Here is a 9,754-nt window from a genome sequence, read left to right as displayed (position 1 = left end):
TGAAATTTTTAAGTATATACAGTCTTTCGTTTTTTAATTATAATAAAAATTTCAAACGCTCATAAAAATTTAATTTGACTTTCTTATAGACATTTTTTTTTTGATAAAGGTATATTATCCTATAAGGAATCTTGTATCACATTTAAAAATCTTAGTTCTAAAAAGAAAAATGTTTACGAATTATAAACTCAACATAATTAGGTAATTTTCGTGATTTTACCATATTTTGTCAATTTTTGAACTTTAAATGCTAATAAAAAAAAACTGTGACTAAGGATTTTTAATATTTTTCAAATATCATTGTAACAATATAGTAGGAGCCTTGTATTAAATTTTCAAGTATTTTTACTCAACAAATAAAGTTTTATTGACATTCATAGAAAAAAAAACTAATTAAATTGGAAACTGGAATTGTCCATAAACAGCTCAAAACAAATCAAAATATTTTGAAAAATTTATAATGTATAGAAAATGGAAATATAAACAACCAGTGAAAATTTCATGTATCTACAGTCATTCGTTTTAAAGTTACAACAAAAACCAAAATCAATTTTCTCGAAAAAAGATTTTGCGTAAAAATTCCCGTTTTTCCTTAATTTTTCTTTTGTTTTTCACAGCGCTTTTGAAAATTACGGGGAAATATTTACTTATGATCCCCCAAAGTACCAACTAGATTCACTTTCCTATCAGAAAAGGTACTGTTGAAGAAAATCCAAGCACTTTTACTGAGTTTTACTGTCTTAAAAGGTGATGACAGACACAAAAAAAAATTAAAAATAAAAAATAAATAAAAAAAAAAACACACATCATTGTAAAATCAATACATTCATCGTTTCACTCAGAATCTAAAACACATTTTGAAAAAATTGGGAGAAACCACCCTCAATGTCAAAATTTTAAGCATTTTTACAGCACTAAAAGATGATGACAGAATGAAAAAAAAAATGTTTCAAAAACAAACATCATTGTAAGTAAAATCAATACATTCATTGTTCAGAATGAAAAACAATTTATATAATAGTCAAAATAATATTATAAACATTGAATAAATTAGTAATACATAAATTTTAAATAGGTACAACATATTTTGGTGTGTGATCCAAGCATTAAATAAAATTATACATATTAATATATTATAATATAAAATACAATCAATAAAAAAACCTTTAATGCAATAAATCATAAAGCAACAATAACATACATAAATATTTCACTTATCTTTTGTATTTCTGCCTAAATAGCTTTTAGATATTTCTCTTGCAGCCACATTGGTTCTCAATGCAGCTGGCACACCATTGTGACTTAAATATAACGAACCTGCCAACAAACTACGCCCAGTAGAGGCTAACTGCTCACAGACTAATCGGCAATTTTTTCCACTATTCCCAACTAATGCTCGACGTGTAAGATTGTTCATCATCTCTTCACATTCAACCAATTGTTCTACCAGACCATATTCAAGAATAGTGTCCAATACCAAATCAGGCAGTACCTTAACACAATATTTATATCAGAAAAAAATATTATACTCATATGTGAAATGTGAATACTTACATGATTAGTTTTAAAAAAACTTATAGCAGCTGCTTCTACAGCACTTTCACCAGATAATAAATAAAACAAATAAAGTAAAATAATGTTTACATTTGGGATACTACTAAAGTCTTCTAATTCCTGCAAAAATAACACAAAAAATTAATATAATCAAGTTTAAATTAATCTCCTTCTAATAAAATTAAAAAGTGTAATTTTATTAAAGATATAACATACCTGTTTAGTAAAATTGTGTTTACTACAGGTATATTTTAGTACAGATATTGAAATTCGAAACTCGTGAGGTTGAAACACTAATAACCGCTTCAAAGCTTCAATCCATACTTCATTAAATCTGAAAATCAAAATAATTTATATGTAAGGTTTGTTGTTGTTACTAGTGATAGAACTCTATATTTATCATTTTAATTTTCTAATAATATTTACAATATTTGCAAAAAATAATTTGAAATTTAAGATTATTATCAAATACTGTTTGATTTTTAAATGTTCATACTATTGTCTATTAGACACTTATTAAATAATAATGTATTTATATTCTACACAAAAATAAACAATGTAAACATTTATTTTGAATAGATTTATCTATAAGTTATAATAAAAATATATAATATAACATTTTAATGAATTATATTAAATTATATCATAACCCTTTTTATCGATAAACCTAAATCATATACATATATTGGTCCTAAATTTACACAACATGTTCACCTAAATAAAATAAAAATATGTCCTACCAAAAAATATATTCTAACTGCATGAGACTTACTCGTTTGCCTGAGATAATAGTTTAACAATTTTATCAACATCCGCCGGTGATTTAGTCTGTTGTATTAACTGATTGAAATCCACATTATCTTGACAGACATCAGACACTGAAGATGTCTAAAATATTATTTTAATAAGAAACAATTACTCATTTGTAATTGGTAAAATTAAATTAATTATTAAAAAATATAATAAGTAGATCTACTAACAGAACGAGATAGTTTTATACAATGTTGTATTTTCTCCGGTAGACTTTTCAACAATCTATTTAGTACAGGAGCACTACATCCAGTTTGTTGGGCCATACAAAATGTTTCATAGGTAGTTTCAGGGTTTAACAATAACTTATAATCAATATCTATAACAAAACAACAATTTATAATACTTGTGTATTCTTTAGAGCAGTGCTTCTCATTATTTTTTGTTATAGGGCTCTCTAAATTTAATGTAAAACTGTCAAAGCCCCCCCTCAATCAAAATTATAATTTATTTTTTCTTAATGATATACTAAATTTACATGCACTATTTCACAATTATTATTTTACATGTAATAAATATGGCCAGTTATAATGTTTTATAATAACTAAATATTCGAAAATATTTTAAATGAAATAAATATTTCAAGCCCCCCCCCCCCGGCATATAGCCAGGGCTCCCTAGGGAGCCGCAGCCCCCAGGTTGAGAAGCACTGTAGGGGACGCTACACGGATATTTGTTGTCTCTGTCTTACAATTGAATAACATAGAAAATTTAAGCTCAGCAGATCACGTTTAGCTCTGTTACTTTAAAAATGTGAGTGAATTGACATATTATGAAACTTGTTGGTGAGACAATTATGTGTGTTTTTAAGTGAGTTTTTTAAGATAGCTCAATTTTTTAGCAAGGTATGCGTATATATTAGGTTTGTTCCAGCACAGTGTTGTAAACGTTCCATACATGCGCATAGCGAAAGATGTGTTCCAGCAGATCAAATCGAAAACATTTAACAAAATGTTTTAAGGTTCCATCAGCGTTGCAACAGGTTAGAAACACGTTAGAAATAATAATTTTTTGTTGGGAGTTTAATGTCCAGTCAAATGTTTCGGGCATGCCTACAACGTGAAACGTCAATTTTTGTTTTATTTATTCAGCGTAGTACATAGAGTGTAGTCGTACAATCTATAGGTTAATACAATAATATACCATGGTAAATGATAATAACCACAAATCGAAACTTTTTACAGCCAAAAACTGTTCCAGCAGAACACTAATTCATTCTAGTTGCAAACTTATTATTTTAGATGCATGCGCGTTCAGTATATGTTTTTAACAATTATAACTCATTTACAACACTGTGCTGGAACAAACCTAATATAGGCATATAGCATAAATTAAAATGCTCATAACTAACTTAAAACTGAGCTATCATAAAAACCCACATACAAACATAGATAATGTTTTTACCATAAATGTTCATAAAAGGTTGATTCACTCTAATTTTTAAACAAACAAAGATCTGCTGAGCGTATATTTACTATGTTACGCACTTGTAAGACAGAGACTACAAATATCTGTGTAGCATCTCTTTTAATAGTTAATAATTATTACCTGGAATAGTACTATGAACTCTCTTCAGCAGTTTGATATGCTGAATAGGTGTTATGTTCTCCTCAAACTGTCCGTGATCATTAGGATTAATACAATTTAGCACAGTATAGTAGGCAATTAAAACATTATGATTAGTTCCAGGCACGTCTTCATAAACCTCAAGCATATAACTATTATAAAATTGTTTATTGTTCTGAATCAAACTATTGAATTCCATTGTTGTTAACATTTCTTCTATATTTCTTGCAGGTATTGTGTGTAAACAATGTTTTAAAAACTCTAACAATAACTTATCATTTATATCTAATGATTGCCTATGGCATATTTCCAATGCTTTTTCTAAATGTTTTACTTGACCAGTTCTGTAGTAAAAGTGTAATTTTTTTCAATAAAATAAAAATTAAAAATTATTTTTAATGATTTTAAATAATAATGATTTTTATTTTTATTTTTAATTAAAAAAAAAATTTACCCAGCCATCCTTATAAGTTCTTTATTCATTTCTTCTGGGCTTACATTCAAATCTAACCCTTTTGCACATTTACTATTTAACAATGCATATTTACGTAAATAATTTCCTATTTCAAGATCATGTACTGAAGATTGAGTATCTAAGTCAGACATAACTTCTTTTATCAACTAAAAAATAACAATTAATTATTTATAACAGTATGTTTATACTAAACATTTACTTTGTTGTACCTACTTAATTATTTTAAATTTAATATTTTTGTTAGGCAACTATAACAATTTTCATCACTCTACCTACTATTATTACATGATTACATTATAATATAACTACTTAATTTAATGCAATATATAATTTTTACTGTTCTTATACAATTATTTTTTATTTTAAAAAAAATTACATACTTGATTTGTAGGTACTTTAAAAATATCAACATTGCGCATGACTTTATGCGCATAACGTAATGCATAAATATATAATGCTAGTTTAGTACTAAGAACTCCTTCGCAACAATTGAAACACTCGTCTACAATACTATCGTTTGATATATGCAAAAAACATAATACTGACATTTTTGAATCATATCCAAGATATTTGAAGCCATAAATGGCCAAAACTACAAAATACAATTTAAATATAAAATATATTTTTGATAGCCGATATAAAAATTTACCTTGGTCATAATTTGAATGATTATACGAGACAGTAAGCAATTCTCTTAAATTGGATAATAACTCATCATGTGATAGGCTAACTTCAACACAATTAGAACAATTTGAATGTAATGAACTTTCGTTATTTGATATAGCGAGATAATTGATATTTTTAATTCTAATTTAAAAAACATGAGTTATTAATAATTTTATAAAACAATAAAAGTCATTAAAATACTAACATTGGAACTACTATTTGAGAATCACATCCAATTATTTGTTCGGTATTTTCATTCTCCAATAATTTCCTTTAAATTAAAACCAAACAAAACACTTGAGCAATTAAAATTTTAAAATTATTAAAATATTAGAGTTGTTTAAGAGGACCCCACATGCCTATACCTTTCAGAATATGCCGTCTCTGACTTACATACTCGTAACATTGCAAATTTACATATTGATTCTTCCTAGTTTACTTACATTTAATATTAGAGGAAATGTACATATTATAGAATTCATAGAGGTTTATTTTTACTCTTACCGAGCATTGAATTTAAAACGACTAATATGAATTTGAAAAAATGAATTATTTAAGTAGTATAACTCATTTTGAGAGAAAAGTACAAAATAAAAACTCCGCTCGTACAGTTTATATCCTCTTCCACAAGTTCGATAATATGTAAATTTTCTCTAATATTAATTATAATTAAAACTATACCCGATATAATCCAGTATGTAGAATTGCTGTTACATGTGTATATATGTTATATGTGTATACACATGTTATATGTTACATATGCAACAAAAATAAAATTTTAAATACCATAATGATATGTATTAAATCACCTCAATTCAATAATTGAAACAATTTTTTCCACTGGACAATTAAGCACAGCAAATGACAAAACTTTTATTTTCAAACCAATATCGATAATATCGTTATGTACTCCTAATTCAATGCATAATGGCCATACTGATGGTTCATTTTTGTCCATCAATTGAACACATATTTTAGAAGCAAATTTCAAATCATTAGCCTAGAAAAAAGAACGTAAAAATAAATTATTCCTATACATCATGCATAGCAGAACATAAAAAAATATATATTTCAATATATTACTTGATATGCAACCATAGCACATTTGAATAAAATATTGGATTCGGTAGAAATGAAGCTATCGTGACATTTAATATCCAATTTGTTAGCTAATGTTATTAACTTTTTCAATAATGTATAATTGTTTGGTTTAGAAGATATAGTAATGTCTATCAACTTCCATTTATTTTTACATTGACGCACTATTAAATATTTATATATATATATATTAATACAATATTATAAATAATATTCATAATTTTACATTATTACTAAATAAAATATTTACCTTGGACTGGAAGTAATTTGGTACCAAGAGTGTTAAATATTGTCATAGCAGAAATTAAATTCCATTCATGTAATAGTAAATTTTCGGCATTAGGTATAATTTGTAAACATAATCTAAAAATAATAGTTAATTTTTTTTTATTATTATAAACTATTCCAGCTATAAAATTATAATAACTTTAAAAAAATTATTTAAAAGGTTTTATGTTGTGCTGTGAATTTGTGATAAACTTTTAACGTAAAATATTAATAATTGAAATAATAATTTTTTAACTAAATTCTATAGAAAATATCAAGGAATCATTAATCCTAGACTATTTACTTTGCTAAAGCCATTGATGCATCATTGAAAGACTTTGCTCGATCGAAATACATATCAAATGTGTCTTTAACAATCCTTAAACTTAAGTGCTCTGGTAATTTACCCAATAAAACATCTTTACTTAATGGTATTATTTTTTGATTTTGACTACCCAACAGCATTTTGACATATTCCTAAAAATTTTAATTACAAGTTACATATCAACAAAGTTACAAACATTTTAATCAATTGTTTTTTTTTACCTCGTAACATATTTCAATTGAAAGTGACGGGAAACATAACTCTGCAATTTTTAATAAATCACCAAGCACATTTGACCAATACTTTTCAGTTTGATTATTTCTAATACAAATAATTAAAATAGCTAGTTTAAAAAATATATAATAACTATTAATTTCCATTTTTTTTTAAATTGTTATATTTCTTACATTGATGTATATTCACATATGGATATCATAACTTTTCGGAAAAAAACAATGTTGGTCAAATTATCAATCAACACTTTAAGAGGATATCTTATACCATATGTTAGTAATAATTTTGAAGCATTTATAATTTGCTTAGTATCTTCAAGTTTTTTTATATTAGATCTATTTTCAACAGTATTTCTAGGATAAAAATAATATGTTTTTACTATGGATAATAATTAAATAATCATTTTGTTTTTACATTACTTTACAGTTTTTAACAATGACAAAACAATACTTTGTGCCTCATCTAATTGATCAGTTCTTGTGTAAGTATAAATGCATTTAAGACCTAAACCAATTTTTGCTTCATCTGATACATTTATACACCAACCATTAATTTGGACATACTCGAAATACTAAAATTACTATAGAATTAAAAACTTTAATTTTTTCAACAATTATTCATTTAAATAATTACCTGTGATAATTTTTTTAATGAACTTTGACTAGTCTGTATAAGATATTGCTCCAGCAAATAAAATGTATCAGCTTTAGTTTGAATAAATGGTAAGAAATAGTTTGTTAGATTATTCAAGAACAAATTGTCATCACACTACAAAGTTTAAAAAATATGAATTCATTTAAAATTTAAAAAAAAATAGTTAAATTAATTTTACAAACCCTTGACATAAACAATGATGCTTTTTCTAAAGTGTTCAATTGTTCAATATCTTCCAAAAACATATTTTCTAAGCCCACTTCATATACCAATACTTCTAGAACGGATAAATCTTCATGCAATTGTTCTAACCCCTACACAATTGGAAATTTGTTTGTATATTTATAAATATAAAATGTCATTAAAAATAATATTAAATAATTATATTTTTACCTTGATGTTATTTTCACGAGCAATGGTGGCCATTTCTAACGTATGTTGGACTAATTTAGTACATAACTCAATGTTTCTAATTCTTTTTGTATACCAATGAATGAGGTCATGTTCAGTTAAAGAAACAGTTTTTATGTTCTCAAAAGTGCCAGTTAATAATTTAAATCTATCAGACTCACACCAATCAAGTTCTCTTAAAATTTTCGATTCTAATAATATAACTTTTTTTTCAGATGGATCCCAAACTGGCAATAAATGTCTAAATTATAAAAGAAAAAATTATTTAATTCATAAAATTTATACTATACTTTACAGTTTGCCAGTCATTCAAGTTAAGTATTTTTTTATTTTTTTATTTTTTTATTTTTTTATTTTTTTAATCACAAGATTAAACAAAATTATTTGTTATTTTGAGTATTTACTTTATTTCTTGTTATTTAATCAACATAATACTATGTCAATAATACAAAGCAATAGTCTCTAGTTCAGTAGAAAAAAAAATTGTTTTGCAAAAAACAATTGTTAAATAATATTTTTATAATGTAAATTTCCAATAAATGTAGGACTGAAAAACTTGTCACATTATCAGACAGCACTATATTAATTTTTATTATTCTTTATTTAAAATATAATAATAATATATAGGTTTAGAACTTATCAAATGTTAACTAATGTAATCAAAGTGACAACTCATATAAGGGGAAATTTTTCAATGCATGAATTATTTACAATTCTTGTTCCAGATTTACAGTTCAGAGGACAGGCGCAACAATACATACATTTTTGTTGAGCACTTATTTGTAAAGTTAAATTATACCTGTACAACTTCAGCATTAGAGTCTCTGGAAAATCATTCAATATGTCCAACCAGTATGGAATAACATGATCACTGTAGTAGGTAAAAACAATAGAAACTGCATCAACTTGGCACTGTCTAGCCAACTGCAAAGCCCATTGTAAAGGACTCAAATCTCTAAGATGTTTATATGTGCGTGCGCTGTAAAGGGCTTCACTGTTTCCATCCATTTTTTTCAATACCATTTCATAAGTAGTTAGTTTATCCAAGTAATTTAAGAGTTTTAATCTTGATATTATAAATTCTTTACCTTTTTGACTGAATGTACCTGATTTATCAAAGTTTCAGAAATTAAAATAAAATCAAATTTTGAAAATTTTAAACATACTCGTGTTTTCAGATTCTATACTTAGGTATGCAGAGAAATCAGTTATTTCTAAGCCGTATGCAATCAATTGCTTTGCTCCAATTAATGTTTCTGAAACTCTGTTGCAACACTCATGCACAATCCATTGCTTATCAGATACTTTGCTCTTAAATGCACATAACAAAATAAAAATATGATTTTTTATTTTTTATTTTTTATTTTTATTTTTTACTTACCAAAATATTAATAATAGATTCTTCTAGAACTGAACTATTACACCATTGATGCTTATAAACTAAATCTTTATCCATATTATATTTCAATGCTAGTTGCAATGCATCTTCGTATTGCTTTTCCTGTATCTGTAAAATATCAGGATAAATAAAATAGCATAATATCATATAACGAGTACTCAGCATCTCAAACATAATATGGTATAATTGGCAATGCAAGTTTAAAATATGTTATGATATAAAAGCATCAAAAATCAATCTGTTAATAATAAAAATAGTTTAATTAAGCTAATTTTTTTAAGTATTATTTTGATAA

The 9,754-nt window shown here is 25.5% G+C and overlaps 1 protein-coding gene across 2 annotated transcripts in view; it reads right to left on the bottom strand.

The window, feature by feature from the left end:
* Positions 1 to 996: 996 nt before the first annotated feature.
* The window catches only part of LOC100576054 (neuroblastoma-amplified sequence), a 37,933-nt gene continuing 29,175 nt past the window's right edge, over positions 997 to 9,754 (bottom strand). For both annotated transcript variants that reach the window (XM_016802004.2, XM_029486822.1), the window contains 23 exons: positions 9,442 to 9,567; positions 9,227 to 9,371; positions 8,860 to 9,166; positions 8,043 to 8,301; positions 7,832 to 7,963; positions 7,629 to 7,763; positions 7,415 to 7,566; positions 7,169 to 7,348; positions 6,983 to 7,082; positions 6,741 to 6,913; positions 6,420 to 6,532; positions 6,155 to 6,333; positions 5,881 to 6,071; positions 5,277 to 5,342; positions 5,055 to 5,212; positions 4,786 to 4,997; positions 4,385 to 4,551; positions 3,913 to 4,274; positions 2,535 to 2,683; positions 2,327 to 2,442; positions 1,771 to 1,888; positions 1,555 to 1,674; positions 997 to 1,492 (listed from right to left, as the gene is read on the bottom strand). In XM_016802004.2, the coding sequence (XP_016657493.2) occupies positions 1,211 to 1,492; positions 1,555 to 1,674; positions 1,771 to 1,888; positions 2,327 to 2,442; positions 2,535 to 2,683; positions 3,913 to 4,274; positions 4,385 to 4,551; positions 4,786 to 4,997; positions 5,055 to 5,212; positions 5,277 to 5,342; positions 5,881 to 6,071; positions 6,155 to 6,333; positions 6,420 to 6,532; positions 6,741 to 6,913; positions 6,983 to 7,082; positions 7,169 to 7,348; positions 7,415 to 7,566; positions 7,629 to 7,763; positions 7,832 to 7,963; positions 8,043 to 8,301; positions 8,860 to 9,166; positions 9,227 to 9,371; positions 9,442 to 9,567 (3,942 nt within the window). In that variant the 3' untranslated portion in view covers positions 997 to 1,210. The remainder of the gene's footprint in view (positions 1,493 to 1,554; positions 1,675 to 1,770; positions 1,889 to 2,326; positions 2,443 to 2,534; positions 2,684 to 3,912; positions 4,275 to 4,384; positions 4,552 to 4,785; positions 4,998 to 5,054; positions 5,213 to 5,276; positions 5,343 to 5,880; positions 6,072 to 6,154; positions 6,334 to 6,419; positions 6,533 to 6,740; positions 6,914 to 6,982; positions 7,083 to 7,168; positions 7,349 to 7,414; positions 7,567 to 7,628; positions 7,764 to 7,831; positions 7,964 to 8,042; positions 8,302 to 8,859; positions 9,167 to 9,226; positions 9,372 to 9,441; positions 9,568 to 9,754) is intronic.

The sequence above is a fragment of the Acyrthosiphon pisum genome, chromosome A1 (genome assembly GCF_005508785.2).
Source record: "Acyrthosiphon pisum isolate AL4f chromosome A1, pea_aphid_22Mar2018_4r6ur, whole genome shotgun sequence".
Lineage (NCBI taxonomy): Eukaryota > Metazoa > Arthropoda > Insecta > Hemiptera > Aphididae > Acyrthosiphon > Acyrthosiphon pisum.
Note: the sequence above shows the minus strand (reverse complement) of the source record. Positions and strands in the feature narration are given on the sequence as shown.